Below are 23,722 nucleotides of genomic sequence, written 5' to 3'. Positions count from 1 at the left end.
AAAAGTTATAGCTGAGAGACTTCAAGATCCCTCTCTCAACAATGCACAGAACAATTAGAAAGAAAATCAGCAAAGGTACAGAAAACCTCAGTGACACCTCAATCAACAGGGTCTAATCAACATTTCCGCTTCATGGGTCACAGCTTGTCATGATGAAGGGGCTTGTGTATGAAGCTATACAAGCCATGCCATCAGGGCCACCCAAGATGAACAGGTCACAGTGGAGAGTTCTGACAAAATGTGGTCCACAGGAGGAGGGAATGGCAAACCACTCCAGTATTATTGCCTTGAGAACCCCATGAACAGCACGAAAAGGCAAAAAGATATGACATCAGAAGATGAAGCCTTGAAATCCTTCAAGCTAGGCTTCAGCAGTACAAAAACCAAGAATTTCCAGATGTACCAGCTAGGTTTAGAAAAGGCAGACGAACCAGAGATCAAATTGCCAACATCTGCTGGATCTTAGAGAAACCAAGGGAATCACAGAGAAACATCTACTTCTGCTTCATTGACTACATTAAAGCCTTTGACTGTGTAGATCACAACAATCTGTGGAAAATTCTTCAAGAGATGGGAATACCAGACCACCTTACCTGTCTCTTGAGAAACCCGTATGTAAGAAGCAACAGTAAGAACGAGACATGGAACAACGGACTGGTTCAAAATTGGGACAGTAGTACATCAAGGCTGTATGTATATTGTCATCCTGCTTATTTAACTTATATGCAGAGTACATCATGCAAAATGCCAGGCTGGATGAATCAAAAGCTGGAATAAAGATTGCAGGGAGAAATATCAACAACCTCAGATATGCAGATGATATCACTCTAACAGCAGAAAGCAAAGAGGAACTAAAGAGTCTCTTGATGAGGGTGAAAGAGTAGAGTGAAAAAGTGGGTTAAAACTCAACATTCAGAAAACAAAGATCATGGCATCTGGTCCCATCGCTTCATGGCAAATAAAAGGAGAAAAAGTGGAAACACTGCCATTTTATTTTCTTGGGCTCCAAACTTGTTGTAGACAGTGACTGCAACCATGAAATTAAAAGATGCTTGTTCCTTGGAAGGTAAGCCATGATAAACCTAGATAGCACATTAAAAAGCAGAGACATCACTTTGCCTACAAAGGTCCATACAGCCAAAGCTATGTTTTTTTCCAGTAGTCACATACGGATGTGAGACATGGACCATAATGAAGGCTGAGCACCAAAGAATTGATACTTTCTATTATAGTAATGGAGAAGATTCTTCAGGGTCCCTCAGACTGTAAAGAGATCAAACCAATCAATCCTAAAGGAAATCAACCCTGAATATTCACTGGAAGGACTGATGCTGGAGCTGAAGCTCCAATACTTTGGCCACCTGATGCGAAAAGCCGCCTCACTGGAAAAGACCCTGATGCTGGGAAAAACTGAGGGCAGGAGAAGGGGACAACAGAGGATGAGATGGTTGGATAGCATCATTGACTCAAAGGGCACGAGTCTGAGCAAACTCCAGGAGATGGTGAAAGACAGGGAGGCCAGCACACTGCAGTACATGGGGTCACAAAGAATCAGACACAACTTGGTAACTGAACAACAGCAAGTTAACATTTATAAAAATACCACACCAGAGAGCAGCAGATATACATTCTTTTCAAGTGTTCCCAGAACAGATACCAAGACAGACCATATGCTGTGCCATTAAGGAAACCTCAATAAATTTAAGAAGAACTGAAATCATAGATTGGATTCTCCACCCACAATGGAATCAAACTAGAAATTAGTTAACAGAAAGATAATAGGAAAATCTCCATTCGCCTGGACACTAAATAACACATTTCTCAATAACTTAAGAAGAGGTCTCAAAATGGATAAAAAGTACAGCAAACTAAAATTGAAATTACAAGACGGTAAAATTTGTGGAACACACCAAAAGATATACAGTCAGAGGAAATCTTATAGCACTAAAATGCTATGTAAGAAAAGAGGAAAAGTCAAATAAATCATCTAAACTAATAGGGAAAAAACAGATCACTTCCTTCCAGGCCAGACCCCAAGATGATTGAGCTCTTGTTGAGACATGTTGGCCATCACTGCCTCCACGCCCACCTCAGTCCTCAGTCCAGTATCAGAAATGTTGTTCCTTTGGGAACCACAGCCAGTGAAGAGACTGAGAGGTTCTGGAAAAGAACACTATTGCAAATTGTCCTTTGTCTCCCCGTATCAGTATCTACAACTGGCCTCTTTCCATGGTGACGTCCATTTGCCACTGTGGCACTGGTATTGCCTCGAGTATAGGGATCTCTTTGGGCTGCTGGCCCTCTTGGTCCCTGTGAGCTTTGATTCTCATTTGGAATTTGTGAAGTCCCTGTGTTTGGAACCAGCACGGATCACACAGCCAAATTTGCACTCGTCTTCCCTCTCCTGTATCACACCTGGAATGGGATCCGATACTTGATGTGGGACCTAGGAAAAGGTTTGTGCTTGCAGATCCTCTTGAAGCTTAGCAGTAGAGTGCCTTATAGAACCACAATAATGGAAAGGGTCCAATTTTCCCCTTATTTCTAAAGAAGGAATGACTGCAAAAGTTCCCTTTTCTTGCCCCCAGCTTGCAGCCTACTCTGGTCCTGGGAGCCTTCATTCTCTCTTCATGTTAGGTCTTGATTTATGATGAGGGTCAGCTTTTGGCTTCTTCCTGAGACAGTGGAGGGCTTCCCTTGTGACTCAGCTGGTAAAGAATCCACCTGCAACGCGGGAGACCTGGGTTCGATCCCTGGGTTGGGATGATCCCCTGGAGAAGGGAAAGGCTACTCACTCCAGTATTCTGGCTTGGAGAAGTCCATGGACTGTATAGTCCATGGGGTGGCAAAGAGTCGGACACAACTGAGCAACTTTCACTGAGACAGTAGAAACAATGTCAGCTTTGTGGCCTCTGCTGTAGGGACTGGGAGTGGGGCTTTGGCCTGTGGGTTGCTGGCTTAAAGGACAGTTCTTTCACTGGTCAGAGCTCAAGGTCTTTAGCATTCACACATTCTGACTGAAAGAGGGGTGGAGGTGGAAGGGAAGTAGCCTGTCCCAGCTAGACAGATAAAAAGAGTAAACTAACTCTTGGAGCAGGTGCTTTGGGGAGATGTATAGCTTTTGATGCAAGAGGAGATCCAGAAAATTATCATTGAACCTATTAAGGGTTATTTCTCTTCCTTGTGTTTCCAGAAAAACCAAATCTCTTATTGTCATGTTTTCTAATCCAAATTCCTATGACAGCTTTTTCTGAAGCTGAATTAAAATTACTGTCTTTGGGGAAAAAGAAAGAACAAAATAAACCCAAAACAAGCAAAAAGAAAGCAATAATGAAAGACATAAAATAATAAACTGTAAAACAGAAGAAAAATTTAAAAATAAAACAAAGAGTTCTTTAAATCGATCAATAACATTGACAAACCAGACCAAAAACATACAAACTACCAAAATCAGGGGAAAAAACAGGAATTATCACGACAGACTCGAAGAAATCGAAGAGATAACTGAGAATACTAACTTAAATAAATCTGACAACTTAGATCAAAAGGACCAATTCCTTAAAAAACACAAACTGAACTTTCCTGGTGGTCCAGTGGTAAAGAATCCACCTGCTAACGCAGGGGATGTGCGTTCAATTGGGAACACTCCACTTCATGGGGCAACTAAGCCCATGTGCCACAACTACTGAGCCTGTGCTCTGGAGCCCGTGTCCTAGAGAAACTAGAGAAAGCCCATATGCAGCAACAAAGGCCCAACAAAGCCAAACAAATAAAAAAATTAAATTTTAAAAGAAACAGACAAAAACACAAACTAAAACAACGAACCAAACACAAAACAGGTGACATGAATGGTCCCATAATTACTAGGAAACTGAATTCATACTTCAAGAGCTCTTAAAAAAAAAATTCTAGGTCTAAATGATTTCACTGGAGAATTTTACTGAACATTTAAAGAATGAACAGCAATTTTACATAATCTCCTCCAGAAACTAGTTGAGGAAGGGAACATTTACAAATTGATCTTATGAAGCTATAAATCTGATAGAAAAACCAAACAAAGACAGTAGAAAAACAAAACAAAAACCCAAGATCAATATTCCTTAGGAAAACAGATGCAAAAATTCTTAACAAAATATTAGCAAATAGAATTTAGCAAACAGAATTTGGCAATATGCAAAAGAATTTTACAGTGTAACCATATGTGATTTACTCAAGAAAAGCTAACTGGTTAAACACTTAAAATCAATCAACACATTACTAGGCTAAGAAGAAAAATAATGATCATATCAGCCTATGTATAAAAAGTATTTGCTGTAGGGTGAGAGGGAAGTGCAAGAGGGAGGGGTAAAAAAGAATTTAAAAAGTGAAAAAAAATAAAACCCATGGGGTATTAAAAAAAAAAAGTATTTCCTAAAATTCAACACCCATTCTGACAAAAACAGAAAAATTAAAGTGAAATGTCTTCACCTTGACAAAAGTTCTACAAAAAGGGAAAAAAGAAAAACTACCACTGTGTGTGTGTGTGTGTGGGTGTGGGTGTGTGAGTGTGTGGGTGTGGGTGTGTGAATGCTCTCACTTGCTCAGTCATGTCCAACTCTACAACCCCAGGGACTGTAGCCCGCCAGGCTCCTCTGTCCACGGAATTTTCCAGGCAAGAATACTGAAGCAGGTTGCCACTTTTACTTAACAGTGAAAGACGATGCTTTCTCCCTAAGATCTGGGAACGAGGTAAAAAAATGTTCACTCTCATCACTTATTTAAACACAATATGGGAAGTTCTAGCCAGTGCAAAAAATGCAAGAATAGGAAATAAAAGGCATATAGATGAAAAAGGAAAAAAGAAAAAAAAACTACCCCCATTTGCAGATTACATGATTGTCTTTGTAGAAAATTCTAAGGAACCTACCAAAACAAAAAAAACCTCTTAGAACAAACAAGTAAATTCAGCAAAGCTGCAGTATACAAGATAAGCACACAAAACTCAACTGTGTCTCTATATACCAGCAATTAATATATGGACATAAAAATTTTAAAGCACAAAACCATTCATAACTCTTTCAAAAAATAATTAAATGCGAATTTAACAAATGCACAGGATTTGTATGCTGATGCTGATGAAAGAAATGAAAGCTCTAAACAAATGGAGAGACATCACATTCATGGACTGGAAGACTCAACAAAAGATGTAAATTTTCTCCAAACTGATAACACAAGTTTAATGCAATTCTTATCAAAATACTAACAAGATATTTTTGAAGACATAAACATGACCATTCTAAAATGTATATGGGAAGGTAAAAAACTGTAATAGCTAAAACAAAGTGGGAGAAAAGAGTCTACTTGAGTTCAAGACCTCTAATATAGCTACAGTAATTAAGACTGTGCAACCCTAGCAGAGTCACAGACACTTAGGTCAATGGAACCCAGAAACACTCACACAAATATGCCCAAATGATTTTGACAAAAGTGCAAAAGCAATTCAAAGGAGAAAAGATAGTCTCTTCAACAAAGTGCTAGACCAACTAGACATCCTTAGGGAAAAAAAAAAACAAACCTTGACCCTTTATTACAAAATTTAATCAAAATGAATCATGGGCTTACATGTATAATGTAAAACTATGTAACTTTCAGAGAAAATCTACAGGATCTAGCGACTAGACAAAGAGTTCTTTCTTAGACTAGGTACCAAAAACATGATCCAGGAAATGAAAAACTGATTAACTGGACATCACTGAAATTAAGAACTTTTGCTCTGGGAAAGACTGTCAGAGGATCAAAAGACAAGTTACACAGTGGGAGAAAACAGTGCAACAAAGGACTTGTAACTAGAATATAAAAAGAACTCTCAAAACTCAACAGTAATAAAGCAAAAGTCTTAAACACACATTTTACCAAAGATTGTTGTTCAGTCGCCCAGTCGTGTCCAAATTTGCAACCCCATGGACTGTAGCACACCAGGCCTCCCTGTCCCTCACCATCTCCCAAAGTTTGTGCAAGTTCATGTCCATTGCATCAGTGATGCACAAATGGTAAATAAGTGTATGGAATGTCATTAGACATGAGGGAAATGCAAACTAAAGCCACAATGAGATGTACAACATACCTATTAAAATGGCTACAAATAGTACTAATAAAAAACAGGAAAGATACAAAAAAAGATCACTATATACTGCTGGAAAGAATATAATATAGTACAGCCTCTCTGGGAAATAGTTTGGTAGTTTCTTTAGAAACTAAACATGCAATCAACATAAATTCCAGCACTGCACTTGCAGGTATTTATCCCAGAAAAGTGAAGACTTATATTTATAGAAAAACCTGTACCCAAATGTTTATACACTTTTATTTGTAATACTCAAAGACCAGAGAAATTGTACATACTGTACAATTCCATTTATAGAACATTCTTGAAATAGCAAAGTTACAGAAATAGAAAACAGGTTAGTAGCTGCTGGGGATTAAGGAGAGGGTGAAGTACGAGGAAAGCGGATGTTGCTTTAAAAGGGCACCACAAGGGACCCTTATGATGACACAAATACTCTGTACCTTGACTACCAATGTAAATATCCTGTTCATGATATTATACTATAGTTTTGCAAGATACAACCACTGGGGGAAACTGGGTTAAAGGGTAGGGGATCTCTGTATTATTTCTCATAACTGAATATGAATCTAAAATCACCTCAAAAAAAGTTTAAAAGTTTTTAAAACATTTTAATGTCATATACTTCATTTTCCTTTTGAAATTTAAAATTTAAGTAAAGTTCTAATAACAAAAAACTCTTAAGGTTAACTAAATTACATTAAATTTATATAAGAACTTTGAAGGAACAGTAGTATGGTACTGCATTTCATCATCCAGGAATATGGTACATTTTACATTTATTAAGACATTTCCTAATGCCCTTTGATAAAATTTTAGTTTTCCTCACTTAAGTCTTATTTTTAGGTATTATAGCTCTTAATACTATTATATCTTGGAATAAAATCTTCTCCATTACAACCTCTAATTGGTTACTGCTAGAATAAAAGAAAGCTACTGACTTCAGTGTGTTTATGTACTCAAATAACTTTACTAAATTCTCTAAAAGCATTTAGTTTACTGGATTTACTTAATACATAATCACATCTGTAAGGAATGATTATTTTACCTTTCCTTATTCAATATTTAGTCTTATACACTTATACACTATTTAGTTTTCTTCATTTACTGCATTATTGCAAGGGCTCTTGATCTGTGGTTCAGTGGCTAAAACCTACTCATAAACTTGGATGAAGAAAAGTTTTATTCTCATTAATCATTAACTGAAATTTAGCATTTCCTTCAATCAGGAAAGTAAGGTAAAACACAGCAGTTTCAGCAGTTATCTGTGACTTTGTCATCAACAGAAATCAGATATTTTCATATCACATGATAGTTAATACAAACATCCAGAATTGTTACATTCAATACTATTTTGAGAATATAGCAATTATTAGACTTGTCACTACGTCTTATTGTGTTAATAAAGAAACATTAATTACTGCATTACAAACTTGTAATTTCTCCTATTTTGGTAACTGTATTTTTAATAAAATTGATTTTTTCATAACACTGTATAGTGTTATCTCACGCAGTAACACGCTAAGGGTTCAATAGGGAGAGCAAGCCGCACCGCAGGGTGAGCCTGGGGCCTAGGCCCTGCACCACCAGCTCACCAGGTTTCCTCCCACGTGCCTGTGTCTTTCCACTCCTCACTAAGGGCTCCAACCTGGCCCAAACCAGGGGAGGTTTTTGCTAATATTCTGGAGTGGGTGCAACACAAAAGTGTGACAAGAACTTTTGAAGACTCAAAGTAAAAGTATTACTCCTGGCTTTAGTCAGTGCATGGATAATCAGTGATTTTTCCTAAGCCCTCACTGTGTGTCAGGCACTGTGCTGAGCAACTTGTGTGCCTCTTGTTTATTTCCACAGTGATCCAACGAGGTTGAAGGGCTTCAACAGATTTCACCAGTCGTAGAGGTCCATGTTAAAAAAAAAAAAGTTAAGAATCTTTTTTCTTAATTCATTTTCATTTTTTTTTTAAAGTTGGGTTGTTTTATTGGAATTGCACTGACTAAACTTAGAACCGACATCTGAACATTATAACATTAACATCTTAACATTACTGGAAACTCTAATAATGGATCTTCTTTTCAAAATAGTTTTTTTCTTTCTTCATTTATTTATTTTGGCTGTGCTGGGTCTTCGTTGCTGTGTGGGCTTTTCTCTAGTTGTGGACAGTGGAAGCTACTCTAATTGCAGTGTGTGGGCTGCTTAATGCAGTGGAGTAGATTTTTTTAAATCAGAAACAAATGTTTTTGTAAAGTATTTATTAATACAATCATTTTTCTTTCCCTTTAGTTTGATAATGACACAGACATAGGTTTTCTCAGGTTGACTGATGCTTGAATTACTGGAATAAATCTTGCTCAATAAATTGTAGTGGGCGGAAGGATGTAAAAAATGCATGTCCACAGAGACTCAGAATGTGATCTTATTTGGAAATAGGGTCTCTGAAGGTCTAATTAGTGAAAATTGAGGTCATATTGGAGTAGGATGTTTTCTAAATCCAATGAATGATATCTTTACAAAAGCAAGGAGAGGGACATTTAGATACAGAGACTGGATGATGTGTCTAGAAGCTAGAAAAGAGAAAACCAAATCTACCAATACCTTCATTTCATACTTAGAGCCTCCAGAGATGTGAGAGAATAAATTTCTGTTGTTTTAAGCCCTCTCTTGTGATAATTCGTCACTACAGGCCTGAGGAACTAATACAATAATGATGCATGATTCTTTCAAAATACTCTGGATTTAATTTTCTAAGATCAGCTCCTTTTAAGTGGAAGAGGAACTTAGTGTGATGTCAAGTGTGGCATAGTTAAGCAGTATTCTTAGTGTACTGAACTCAAGCACCTTCTATTAAAATCACCATTTGATAGAAGTTACAAAAAAAAAAACCAAACTAGTAAATATTTCAATCAGTCAACACAATCTCACAAATTTATAGAAAAGTCACTTCTGAATGTGACTTCCTTTCCTGAAATAGAAGAAATAATATAAAACTAAGTCACTGAAAACATGAGTGAGGAAAACAGAAATGATAAAAGCAGCATTATAAGTTGAATAGATGTTCAAATGTTAAAAAAAAAATACTGGTAACAATAATTCATCATATTCCTACACTGTATAAATATGAACCACTTTGGACATGTTTTTTAAAATTTTACTTATTATTCCTAAAATCTACCTCCACACTTGACATCACACTAAGTTCCTCTTCCATTTAAAAGGAGCTGATCTTAGAGCAGATCTAAAATCTACCTCCAAGCTGTATTGATAATAAACTGCACCTAAACTCAAAACACAAAACCTCTTTTCTGCACGTCTTTTATTACAAGCCCAAGGATTATAACTGCCTTCAGTACTGGATAAAGAGAGTACTCGTACTCACCATTAAAATGATGATACGTCACAAAGCTATCATAATCAAAACAGTGTATCACTGATATAAAGACATACAGACCAATGGAATAGAAAACAGAGCTCCAAAATAAATCCTCACATATATGATCAAATGATTTTCAACAAGGGTCCCATGACCATTCAGTGGGGAAAGACTATCTTTTCAACAAATGGTTCTTGGAAAACTGGACATCCACATGTTAAAAAAGTGAAGTTGAAAAAAAAAAAAAAAAGAAGTTGTATCCTTCCTTACATTACTCATATACAAAAACTAACTCAAAGTGGATCAAAGATCTAAATGTAAGCTAAAACTATGAAATTCATACAAGAAAACATAGGGTAAAGCATCATGACACTGGGTTTGGTAATTTCTTGGATATATAAAAAGCACAAGCAACGAAAGTAAAAAGTGATAAACTGGACTTCATCAAAATTAGCAACTTCTGTGCATCAAAGAACACTATCAACAAAGTAAAAAGACAACCCACAGAATGAGAGGAAACATTTGTGAATCATTTATGTGATATGGGATTAATATCCAGAATACATAAAGAACTCCTGCAACTCAACAACAAAAAAGTACAACCTAATTTAAAAATGGACAAAGAACGTGAACAGACATTTCTCCAAAGGAAATACACAAATGGCCAATTAGCATATGAAAAGATGCCCAACATCACTAATCATTAGAGAAACACAAATCAAAACTACGAGGTATCACCTCACACCCATTAAAATGGCCACCATAAAAAAGAAAAAAATAATAAGTGTTAACAAGGATGTGCGGGATTGAAACTCTTGTACACTGTAGGAATGTAAAACCTGCAACCACTATTGAGGATAAAACAGAGATGCCTCAAAAAATTAAAAATAGAATTACTGTATAATCCAGTAATTTCACTTCTGGGTGTATACAAAAGAATTGAAAGCAGGATCTTGAAGAGACACTTGTACAACACCAATGCTCAAAGCAGCATTAGTCACAATAGCCAAAAAGAAAAAGCAACTCAATATTGATCAAGATGAATGGATTTTTAAAAATGTAGCCTATATAACCAATGGAATACTATTCAGCCTTTGAAAAGAAGAAAATTCTACAATATGCTACAATATGGTTGAATCTTGAAATTATTATGCTAAGTGAAATAAATCACTCACAAAAAGACAAGCACTACGGGATTCTGCTTTATATAAGGTACCTGTGTAGAATAATCAGATTAATAGAGTGTAGAATTGTGGCATGGACTGGAGGAATTGTGGAACAGGGAGTTATTGTTTAATAGCTAGTGTTTTTAATTTTGTAAGATGAAAAAGTTCTTGAGATGGAGAATGATAATGACTACACAACAACATGACTATACTAATACCACTAAACTATACACTGAAAAATAGTTAAAAAGAATATAAAAAAGAGGGACTTCCCTGGTGGTCCAGTGGCTAAGACTCCATGCTCTCAATGCAAGGGGTCAGGGTTTGATCCCTGGCCAGGGAACTAGATCCCCCGTGCTGCAACTGAGAGTGCACATGCTGCAACTAAAGAGCAAAGATTCCATGTTCTGCAACTAAGACCCAGCATGGCCAAAATAAATACATAAAAAATTTTAAAACAAATATATGTGTGTGTGTGTGTGTGTGTGTGTGTGTGTGTGTGTGTACTGGGTCACTTTGCTATACAGCAGTAATTAACACAACATTGTAATTTAACTATACTTCAACTATATAAATTTTTTTTAAAAGTTAAAAAAGCAAATTTTACATGTACTTTCCCATAATAAAAAAATTTTAATATATAAAAAAATGTTTGAGGTGAATCTATATCACTGAAAGGGAAAGCTATTCACCATATATGACTATGGAAAAATGGAAACATAAGCTACAGAAAATTATATACAATAAGTTTATATGCATAACAAAAGCCTGGAAGAATTCATTTAATATTTATTGCATGCCTACTATATGTCAGGCACTGTTGCAAGCCCTAGAGATAAAAAGAAGAGACAAAAATCCTAATTCTTATGAATTCTGCATGCTAGTAGAAGAGCAAGATAAATCGAAAAACAAAATATAAACTGGGCTGACATTTTATAGATACGAAATGGATAAATAGCAATTTCATTTGGTTTGATCTAACAGTATGTTATATAGTGATAAATATAGAGAAAAATAAACTAGGGGAGTCAACTCAGATGCATACAAAGTTCAAGCAATTTTAGATAGGGAAGACCTCTCTGAAAAAGCAGCATTTAAGGAAAGGTCAGAAGACGGTAAGGGAATAAACCATGCAGGTATCTGGGGGAAATGCATTCTAGGCAGAGTGCAGATGCCTGGAGGTGAGAGTATGCCTGTTAAATTCTAGAAATAGTGTGGATGACCTCATGGCTAGAATGGAGCGAGCAAATGTTACACAATAACCTATTAACAGTGGTTATCGCTGGAATGGCATTTAGAGACTTCTATATTCGATTTTCTACATATCCATTTTGTTTTATCTTTTATACTAGACATATATTACTTTTATAATCAGAAAATGCATGATCCCAATTTTTTAAAAAGAAAATTTATGTGCATGTACCTGTGTGTGTGGCATGCACTGAACATCTGACAGAACATACCTCAAACTCTAAAGTGACAGAAATCTAGATTCCAATCCTAGGGTTACCACTTACCACATGTATGACCTTGGGCAAAGTATTTAATCTCTCAGGGTTTATCTTTAAAATGCAGCTGTAACAGTACCTACCTTCTGGGAAGATTACATAGTAAACGTGAACAGTGCCGAACACACTCCCTAAGTACTCCTTAAATAGGAGCTTTGTAAAAAATACATCAAACACTAAAAAGGCTAACTGATTTGGCCATTACTAATTTTTACATTACAAAAGTAATGTATTAAAATATGGGTATACAGAAAATAAGATGTAGAAGTCTCCAAAAATATTCAAACAATACAGAAGCAAACTGTCAAAAGTAAAGTCTTTTGTACATATATCCCAATTTCTGCCATGGGAAATTGCTGTTAACGTTTTGTTATGAATCCTTCCACTATATATTACAGGATCTTAGCAATTTTTACATAACAAAGGGAAAGGAACCATATCATATTTATTCTGCAACTTTTATTTTCCAATTAACAATGTATTCTAGAAGGTATGTCACATCAATAAATACTGTTAATACATTCTGTTTTAACAGTTACACAGTATTTCACAGAACATATATTTATGACTGGAGAAAGAAATAGCAACCCACTCCAGTACTCTTGCCTGGAGAATCCCACGAACAGAAGAGCCTGGCGGGCTACAATCCTTGGGGTTGCAAACAGTCGGACACAACTGAGTGACTAACACACATACACACACACACATTTATGATGTTCAAGCTATCACTATCATAAATAATGTTTCATCAAATAGCCTTGTACATTTTTAAACACATATGCCAAGATTACCTACAACAAAAAATTTCTGAAAATGACTTTCTGAATCTAAAGAAGCACATTTAAAACTTCGCCCATTACTCTCCAAGACCATTGAACCAGTGAAATTGCTCAGTCGTGTCCGACTCTTTGCAACCCCATGGACTGTAGCCTACCAGGCTCCTCCATCCATGGAATTTTCCAGGCAAGAGCACTGGAGTGGGTTGCCATTTCGGTCATTCCAATTGAGAACTTCACCAATGGTATAAATTATCCATAGCTCCAAAAGCACTGGATCTCAGCAATCCTTCAAAGTTTTACTAATTTTCTAGGTATAAAATGATTATCATTGTTGGTTTGATGTGGATTTCTCTATTATTAGTAAGGCTGAGTTTATTTTATATATTATCGCTATTAACTTTTTCTATTTCACCCTATAAATTTTAAAGTTAGTATATGTAACTTTTCTAAGAAAAAACAAAATTTTTCCTTAAAAAATAAATTCCATACTTTCAATAATAGGTTTAATTGGGATCTAAAAGTTGGAGAAATTTAATTTAAACCACCTCAATTATCTTTTCTTTAAAGTCTGACACAGTCCCTAGCACAGAGAAGGTACTCTACAGGAAGGAAAAACTAAAGGAAACAAAACTGCCAACCAGCCAGCCAGGAAGTTTCAGAAAGGTAGGTCAAGCTGAACCTCAGTAAAAGTGAAGAAGAGGAGAAAGGCATGCCATATACAGAAAAAATAAGCAAATCATAATGGGGGGTGGGGGGTTATGAAAACAGCTGTAAGGAGATATAGGGAAACAGGCCTACGAAGAAGCACAGAATCTGTATTCGGCAGAAAATATAACATGTCAAGTGCTACCCAACTGTGAGAAGGCCTTGAAGGTCAAGATGAAATCTTAAATCTGATTCAATAGCAACTGAAAGACAAAGCATACCTTTAAGTTGGAGTGACAAGAAAATATAACTTAAAAGATCAATCTGACAGACTTAAAATTTGAATAGAAGCAGAGAAACAAATTAGACTAACCAAAAAGGAGGTGATAAAAGGCCTAAATTAGGATAGCAGGATGAAAAAGTACAGGAACCTCTAAAATTTTAAACTATGTAACTTCTGAATAAGAACAGTATTTTAAATGTATATACACCTACTTTTACTCTCTTCTGCCCCCACCACCTCAAATTACATAAAGGAGAAAAACAATTTTACACAAGACAGAGAACCATATAAATGGGGAAAAAATGGGTGAAAGAAAAGAATAATAAATTTATGGAAACTGGGACCATTACCTTTGGTAGACCCCTAAGAACCGAATTCTAAACCAGAAAGGGAAAAAGCAAAGCAAAAAACCAACTCTATTTACATACCAGAATGCCCCAGGCTCAGGAACTCTGACTCTGGGCGCTTCTGGGGGAGGGTGGGGGGGAGGGCAAATGAAAGCTAAAATAAGGATTAGTTCAATAACTGTTTAAGCAGCAGGTCAATTTCCAGATCCTCTCCCTGTTTCTTCCAAAAGGGAAAATGCCCCTCCTCAACCCAGTCAAAAATTGATTTATTCTCTGGAAGAGTGTAAACTAAACCAGAGGTCCCCTGGCCTGGGGAACACCAGGCAAAGCTGAAAGTGAGGTTACCAACCTGAAAACAGGGAAACTAAGAACAGTGTCTGTGAAAGGGCTGTACCCTATCGACCGCTTCTTCCCTGAATTTCACGTGTCCTCTTTCTTGGTATAGGCCTTTTCTGTAGTTCAAACGGTAGAAGAATCTGCCTACAATGCAGGAGACCCAGGTTTGACCCCTGGGTTGGTAAGATCCCCTGGAGAAGGGAATGGCAATCCACTCCAGTATCCTTGCCCGGAGAGTCCCATGGACAGAGGAGCCTGGCGGGCTACAGTCCGTGGGATCTCAGCATCGGACACGACTCAAGCGACTAACACTACTGCTGCGGCTCACCCTCTAGAAGTTCCTGGCAAAGAGTATAAAGGAGACCTTGAGTATGTGAAAATTTCTTTCTTCCACTTCACTGAGAGTCTGCCTAGCTATGGAACTCTAACTTGGAAATTATTTTCCCTCAGAATTTGGAAGGCATCACTCCACTGTCATCTATCTTCCAGTGTGATTACTGTACGGAGAAGCAAAACCATCTGACTGCTATTATTTTTCACTGATCAATTTTCCCCTCTCTGGAGCTTATAAAATACTCTGTATCTGATGCTGAAATTTTGTAATAATGTGCCTTGAGTAGCTGAGTTTTCATTCATTGTTCTGGCTTTTTCAGTTTAAAAACTTGTATCACATCTGTAAAAAATGAAATTCAAATAAAAATAGCAATGGAATAAAAAAAAAAAAACCTTGTATCTCCTATTTCCGGGACATTTAATAAAAAAATTAAAAGTTTGGTTAACAGAAAAGAAAAACAGATGTCACCAGAGAAGGGGGTAGAGTACTGCTGTTTTTATAACAAATCATGTAAAACCAACTAAAATAACTTTCAATATATATGTTTAAATAAATTTAAGAGTCACAGATATAAAAAACAAACTTATGCTTACCAAATGGGAAAGGGGGGGAAGGGATAAATTGGGAGACTGGGATTGACACATACACACTACTATATATAAATGGGGCTTCCCTGGTGGCTCAGTGGTAAAGAATCCGCCTGCCAATACAAGAGATGCAGCTTTAATCCCTGGTCAGGAAGATTCCCCTGGAGAAGGAAATTGCAATCCACTCGAGTATTCTTGCCTGGAGAACCCTATGGACAGAGGCGCCTGGTGGGCTAGAGTCCATCAGGTTGCAAAAGAGCTGGAAACAACTAGCAACTAAAACAAACAACATATATAAAACAGGTAACTATTAAGTACCTACTGTATAGCACAGGGAACTATACTCAATACTCTGTAATGATCTATATGAGAAGAATTTAAATTAGAGTGAACATATGTATATGTATGACAAATACACTTTTACTGTAAACAGCAGAAACTAACATAACATTGTAAATCAATTATATCCCAATAAAAATTAATTAAAAAAAATAAATCTATTTTAAGTATATATTTTATATAGTTAAAATGTTTTATATGCTTTAATATTCTTATACGCTTAAAACGCTTTTTTTAAATGGAAAAAAAAACAAGATGTGATAACAAATCTGATAAAAACATAAAAGAATCCAAACACTTCTAGTAACTTAGCCTGGGGAACTGGAAAAACTGTGATAGTCATGAAAGATACACAAAAGTTAGGAAGGGCAGCAAATGTGAAAGAAATACTGGTGACTACATATCTATATATACATACAAACACACACACACACACGCACACACATATATATAAAACTTGGGAAAGTGTTAGTCACTCATTCAAGTCCAATTCTTTGCAACCCCATGGACTGTAGCCTTGCAGGCTCCCCTGTCCATGGAATTCTGCAGGCAAGAATACTGGAGTAGGTATATACTTGTATAGTGCTCGGTCACTTCAGTCGTGTCCAACTCTTTGTGACCCCATGGACTGTAGACCTCCAGGCTCTTCTGTCCGTTGGATTCTCTAGGCAAGAACACTGGAGTAGGTTGCCAAACCCTCCTCCAGTGGATGTTCCTGAGCCGGGGATTGAACTCATGTCTCCAGCATCTCCTGCATTGCAGGCAGATTCTTTACTGCTGAGCCACTGCTGCTGCTGCTAAGGCGCTTCAGTCGTGTCCGACTCTGTGCGACCCCATAGACAGCAGTCCACCAGGCTCCCCCGTCCCTGGATTCTCCAGGCAGGAACACTGGAGTGGGTTGCCATTTCCGTCTCCAATGCATGGAAGTGAAAAGTGAAAGTGAAGTCGCTCAGTCATGTCTGACTCTTAGAGACCCCATGGACTGCAGCCTACCAGGCTCCTCCGTCCATGGGATTTTCCAGGCAAGAGTACTGGAGTGGGTTGCCATTGCTGAGCCACTAGAGAAGCCCATATACCTGTATATATTTAATAAATAATATGCTAGTTCAGTTCAGTTCAGTTGCTCAGTCGTGTCTGACTCTTTGCGACCTCGTGAATCGCAGCACACCAGGCCTCCCTGTCCATCACCAACTCCCAGAGTTCACCCAAACCCACGTCCATTGAGTCAGTGATGCCATCCAGCCATCTCATCCTCTGTCGTCCCCTTTTCCTCCTGCCCCCAATCCCTCGCAGCATCAGAGACTTCTCGGATTATTCAAAAAGAGATTTTTTTTAGACAGATGAAAATACAGAAAATAAGCTTATGTGAAAAGACAAGAATAAACATTTTGGACAGTCTTCAATACATAAAAGATAAATGAAGGGAAGGAGATACATTTAATTGAGGCAGGTGGATGGGCAAACAGAAATGAAGGAAGTTGACTGGCTTATTAACTAAAGAGTTCCAGTCCTAAGAGTGAGACTTGGAGAAGCATAATGAACAAAAGAAAGAAAATGAGCAGGCCTAAGGAACAAAGAAGGAAGTCAGTGAGAAAAAGCGAGCAATGCACTGTTTCTGAAGCCAAATTCAAAAAGTTAATCAAAAAGGCACAATTATGGATTATTAAGAACCAGGAGAAAGATTCCAGTAAGAACCTTAAAGTCCTTTAAAGAGCTGAAAAACAATTATGAATAAAGGATGTTACAGAAAAGATTTTAAGAACTGCAAAACTTTTCCAGCAAATTTTTCAGAACTGTGCACTCATCTCTCCATCCAAGCAACTGTGCTATGCTGGCTGCCAAATGTGGTATTTCACCTTCATCTACAAAAAAAGACAATACCCCACCCTCCTCCTTAAAAAGAATCAATTGTGCTACACTTCTATAGAAAGTGACTTTAAGTCCAATGGAGAAAGTCTTGTAACTTAGCAGTTAAGAATACTGACTGTGTAAAGACCACAAACAATAAATGTTGGTGAGGATGTAAAGAAATGAGAACCTTCATACTATTTTCCACTGTGGCTAAAATGGCATATAAAATGCCTATAAAAAAATTTTGTGTAGATGGACTGCCAGCAATCACAATGTCTCTACCCGCCCCCAAAATTGTCTCTACCCCTACTAGCTATGAGACTGCAGACAAACTAATCATTTGTTCTGTGCCTTAGTTTCCTCATCTAAAAACAAGAATATTAATGCATACCTCACAGGATTCTTACAAAGATTAAATGAGATAATATATATGAGCATTAAAAGAGATGATATATTTAGAATAAGTGACCTATAATGTTAGCTATTATAAGTGAATTCATGATGTTATGGTTTAATTAGTGTTATCCTTTCAAAGGTATTTTCATGTTAACAGTGCATAAAGATATAAATCTCCAATGCCAGGTGTTATAACATTCACTTATTCAATATTTACTCAGCATACTAGACACCCCTGAGAGCAGTAGGGTACTGTGGTGAACAAGGGAGATAAAGGTCCTGCTCTCATGAAACTTAAATTGTAATTAAGTTGTTGAAATCAGGGACTTCCCTGGCCATCCAGTGGTTAAGACTTCACCTCCAAAGCAAGGGGTGTAGGTTCGATCCCTGGTTGGGGAGCTAAGATCCCACATGCTTCATGGCCAAAATATCAGAACATAAATCAGAAGCAATACTGTCACAAATTCAATAAAGACTTTAGAAATGGTCCACAACAAAAATCTTTTTAAAAAAGTTGTTAAAGTAATAAATTTAGTTTGTCTACTCAACTACAGAAAAATGTGAAGAGGCAAATACAAAACAAAGAAATGATGAAAAGAGATGCAAACTGAGATAATTTATCTGGAAACTGAGAGATGGTTTCTAACATACATAATAGCCAACAAAACAGGAAACGTGCAGCCTGGTATACACTAAGAACTTAATACATGTTTAATAAATGTGCCCATTCCTTTCTCTAGGTTTGTTTCCTTATGCCTAAAATGATAGGGGTTATCTTTTTTTTTTTTTTTTTGGCCATACCACACAGCCAGTGAGATCATAGTTCCCTGACCAAGGATCCAACTCGTGACCCCTGCATTGGAAGCTTGGAGTCTTAACCACTGGACCACCAGGGAAGTTTCATGATAGAGGTTATCTTGAATCCAAATTCAACATTTGTTAATGTCTACTTATTCAAATCATCATAGCATGTTAAGCAGCATTCTTAAGAACAAATAGCTCTACAAGCAGGGCCTATCATTGTCTGTGAATGATGGGCCCAAAGAAATTCCACTGAGTTCAGGCCTTGTATTTCACAAGAGCTTTAACTATATCCCTTCAGTTATATTTAAAGGGAATCAGCTATACAACCATAGAGACATTGGATAGCACTGACAGAAATGTCACCCTTTCACCTCTATAACAGGGCTATACCACCAGGGGAATTAACATTTAAAATAACCATTGTAAACAGCCTGAAGGAGAAAAAGTGAGTGAGTGAAAGTCACTCAGTCTTGTCTGGCTCTTTGCAACCCCATGGACTATAAAGTCCATGGAATTCTCCAGTCCAGAATATTGGAGTGGGTTGCCATTCCCTTCTCCAGGGGATCTTCCCAATCCAGGGATTGAACCCAGGTCTCCCACATTGCAGGCGGATTCTTTAGGAGCTGGGCCACCATGGTTTCAAAGACAGTTTCCCCAATCAAGAATTCAAATTTTACCAGTTTTGAAATTAAATATGCCCCAAACGTCACAGCCTAAGTAAAATCAAGGGAAAGGGGGTTTAGTTTCCTTGAGTGTTGCAATTTAGTTTTTTGAAAATCAACCATCACTTGGCACTGTGGAAATCCCCATTGTTAATACCTTAGAAGAAAGTCATCCATAGCAGAGAACCACAAAAGACTTTCACAAAGCATCCATAAAACAACAAATTATTCTCATCTGTTAGTGATGAGTAGAGAAGTAGGACTGGAATGCAAATAACTAAAGTGAGAGACCACTATTTCAAAAACAAGAAAACTAGAGTTCCAAGAATGCAGCAGTATCTACTTCTTAATTTCTAACAAAACAGAAAAGATTCAGTTTGGTGCCACAATTCGAATAGTCTAAAAAATATGTGGAGAGGCTTCCCTAGTGGTCCAGTGGTTAACAGTCTGCCTAGCAATGCAGGAGAGACTGGTTCAATCCCTGGTCTGGGAAGATCCCACAGAGCAACTACACCCATGTGCCACAACTACTGAGCCTGCGTGCCTAAAGCCCACGCTCTACAACAAGAGAAGCCACTGCAGTGAGAAGCCAGCCCAGCGCAACGAAGATTAGCCTCTGCTGCTGCAACTAGAGAAAGCTCAGATGCAGTAACAAACACCAGGTACAACCGAAAATAACCAGCTAAATAAGACGTACTGAACAAAAAGCAAAAATATTTTTAAAAATAAAAACTACATGGGTTGAGGTTCTTTTTCAAAAATGTTAACTGTTTTTCAATTGCTGAATCAGTAAAATATATTTAAACACTTCTGAAAAAGTTTTTTGCAATAGAATATAATTTTTTTTTAAGTATCTTGGCATCTTAATTTTATACTACATAAACTCCTATTTTCCGGTATCTGAAAAAGTAAATAAAGGTAATAGATAAAAATTAAGCTAATTTACTTTAAAATTATAATCTAAGGAGGTTAAAAACTATGTGAAAAGAAAAAGTCTTCCTAAATGTCAGCCTTAAAAACCCAAACATGTATTCCTTCCTTTGCCTTCTACCCATTCTGCACCCACAATAAATGGTACCTAATAGCACAAAAAGAGGTCTCTGTTAAAAAGAATATTAGAATCAAGGGAGGAAAAACCTGTACTACTAAAAACTCATTCACATCTCTGGTCTGAATATTGAAGTATAAATCAAATAACTAATCTGTTCCCAACCAGTGCCTTAGCCAATGCATTACAAATCACATGATTTTAAAAATGTTTTTCAAAATTGTTAGTATCCCACAGACAAGAAAGATATAGCCTAAGACTTCATGAACCACCTATCCACTTACTTCTGCTTCCCAATGGTAAACAGAAATATTAATGAGTATGAAAAATTATCAATTACAGAGAAAAAAGGCACCACCATATTAGAACTATTACTTCAACATAACTCAGAGCACAGTATAAACCATATTTTACTCTTCTTTTGATCCAGCACCATTTTAAGACACACACAGCAAAAAATGCAAAGGAACCAGGTCTCCTGAAAGTCTCTGTAGGACCACCAACAGTCTCTAAGTCAAACTCTATAAACACAACTAAAATGATCAAGTATTGTTATTAATGCTAAGGATTACCTTAAAGGAAGCTTAGAAGAGTTAAATAATTATTACCAAAAATCTTGCAGACATATGTGAAAAAAGAACAAACAAGAACCATAGGGAAACTTAACTAGGAAAAAGACAAAGTAGAAAAACTCAAAGAAACATGTATGATGTCTCTAGTCCCTAAAATGACCCTAAGAAAAAAAGGTTTGACCATGCACAAGGAATTCAGACCTGAAAGCCATTTACTATCTTTTCACTGAGCACAGAACATTTCCACCCTGTGTCCCTACATTTATGGCCCTCATATGCAACAGGCTACCAAAAGTCCACAATTGATCTCTTCCTTTTGATACAAAGGGGCAAAAGGAGAACTGAAGGAAGAAAATGCACTTTCTAATTTAAACAACACGGTTGAACTTGGAATCAATAACTTGGAAGCTATGGGAGAATTCTCCAACATCAAAAAGAAATCTAAAAATTGCAGCAGGCTGCCAAAGGGAAATAAAATAACTGTTCCATCATAAGCAAGCATTCTGTACAAATACTATTTTCCACTTACAGATTTAAGCTGATATTGATCAGCTAATGAAAATGTGGTTAAGAGACTGTCCTTCTGGTTACTGTTGTTTAAAAAACAAAACAAAATAAAGCAACCCCACCCACACTGCTGGAAAAAAAGCTTCTGATATATGCACTAAATTTGTTTACTTCGCCATCTCTTAATAAGAGAAATGCTTTGCAACTTGACTATGGTTATGTAAGTATTTTGCAATGTGTTAGTTTAAAATCTTGTTTATTTACTCCCTAGTTAACAGATAAGTCATTTTACTTCAAGGTCAGGTTTGCCATAATAATAGCATCTTTCCAATTTTATTCCATCACTCAGCACTTCCTGCAATGGAATTTTAGCCATTAACTTTATCTCCTTTTCCTTTAAAAGGAAAAAACTAAAAAGATTTAAAAATATGATATTGACATCTGGCAAATTAAACTTCTTTAAATAGTTCTGTTCCCAGAAACATGGTAGGAAAGACAGTAAATTTCACAGTGATTCAATTGTAATAGCAAAACCGGGATATTGCAAAATACTGCTGCCTTTCAGAGGAACGAAAAAAATCCATTTAAATTTTAACAAGGGAACAGCAGTGAAGCCCTCCCACTACTATATTTTCAAATTATTCATCCCCACCTCTTACTTCTTTTCTGAAGCTATCAAAGATGAGGATTTCTAAGAAATGGCCAAGGTCAGCAAAATAAACTAGGATCCCTAAAATGAAATACTTCCCAGGGAGAAATAACTGTAATGTACTGGAAAGAGGACTGGGACTAGAAATTTCAAAACCTGATCTGTCCAGACCTGTTGCACTACACCCTACTCTAAGTCTGAGACATGACTGGTTAATTTTTTTTTTTTAATGTTCAAGCTCTCACTACAGAAGAGATGTTCATTGAGACACAGCGTGAACTGAACTTGAAGAAGGGGGACTACCTAGACCCACCTAACAAGATTTCAACCTGGGGTCCCGGATGCTTGCTGTTGGCAAGATTTATCCTGAAACTCAAACACTGTACACAAACCTCAGCCTTCAGCAGTTTATGACACGAGAGGCACCTCTTAATAATAAACGCAAGTTTCAAAGGATAGCCCCCTCGGGGGGGAATACAGGTTTGTTTGTTTGTCTGTTTGTAAGAAACAGTATAAATTCAAAGATTTTGAAACTTTAAAATCTAAACGTTTGGAAGTAACATCCCAGCTAAACGGCAACGCGGTCCAGCGTTTATAAGCCCAAACTACTTTTAAAGTAAAACGAGCCACTCTGCCCAGTTAGTCGGCATCAAGCAGGTCTACAACTGGGCAGAGTGTTGAAAGAGCACAACGCACACCAGAACGCCGCCACAAGAGTGCAGGCGGGCCAGCCCCTCGCGGACTGGCGCTCCACCAGAACTCCGGGCAAGGAATCCCCAACTAGCACCCACCTGCTCCCTCCCTCTACCTCGGGTCTCCCCCTTTTCCCCCGGGTCCGGCCCCTCCCCCAGGTTACTCCCCTCCCCCACCGCCCCATAGCCGCCCCCGCGCGCCCCAGCGCCCTCCGCCCCAACTACGGCCCCTCAGCCCGGGTCTCCCCAGCTGCCAACCCCTTCAGCCCCTCCTCCTTTACAGGCAACCCAGTCCTCCGTCTCCTCACCGGGGTTAGCAGTAGTCGCCGCCATGGCCGTAGATGCCACTGCCGCCGCACCACCCCCCCCCAGTGGGAGGAGCCGCCGCCACGGAACCGGGGGGGAGGGGGAGGGAAGAGCCACTCCCCAGACGCGGCGCCTTACTGCCGCCACCGCTACCGCGGAGCCCAAGATGGCGGCCGCAGCAACCCCCACCGTCCCCAGCCCCTACAGCGGGGAGAGCCCACGTCTGAGGCGGGGTCAGCCTCAAAGCCAGCCTCCTCGGGAAAACTGACCAATGAAATCCAAAATCTGTCAGAGGGCGGGCTGGCCACTGAGCCTCCAGCCCGTCCTGTGGAGGAGGGTGGGCGAGAAAGAAGTCCAGCTGTCTTCCTAATCCCGCCTCTTCTGAGTTAGAGGTCAATGATCGTGTGACGTCAATGAAAAACAATTTTACTAAAAAGCTTC

At 37.9% G+C, this 23,722-nt stretch overlaps 1 protein-coding gene across 2 annotated transcripts in view; it reads right to left on the bottom strand.

Moving 5' to 3' along the window:
* Positions 1-23,485, bottom strand: part of ARNT (aryl hydrocarbon receptor nuclear translocator) — a 68,418-nt gene extending 44,933 nt beyond the window's left edge. For both annotated transcript variants that reach the window (XM_055584356.1, XM_055584357.1), the window contains exon 1: positions 23,284-23,485. Coding sequence is in view for 1 of the 2 variants with exons in the window: in XM_055584357.1 (XP_055440332.1) it covers positions 23,284-23,308 (25 nt within the window). In the remaining variant the exon portion in view is untranslated. The remainder of the gene's footprint in view (positions 1-23,283) is intronic.
* Between the last annotated feature and the right edge of the window lie 237 nt (positions 23,486-23,722).

The sequence above is a fragment of the Bubalus kerabau genome, chromosome 6 (assembly GCF_029407905.1).
Source record: "Bubalus kerabau isolate K-KA32 ecotype Philippines breed swamp buffalo chromosome 6, PCC_UOA_SB_1v2, whole genome shotgun sequence".
NCBI classification, from domain to species: Eukaryota; Metazoa; Chordata; class Mammalia; order Artiodactyla; family Bovidae; genus Bubalus; species Bubalus kerabau.
This window is presented reverse-complemented; position numbering and strand designations above follow the sequence as displayed.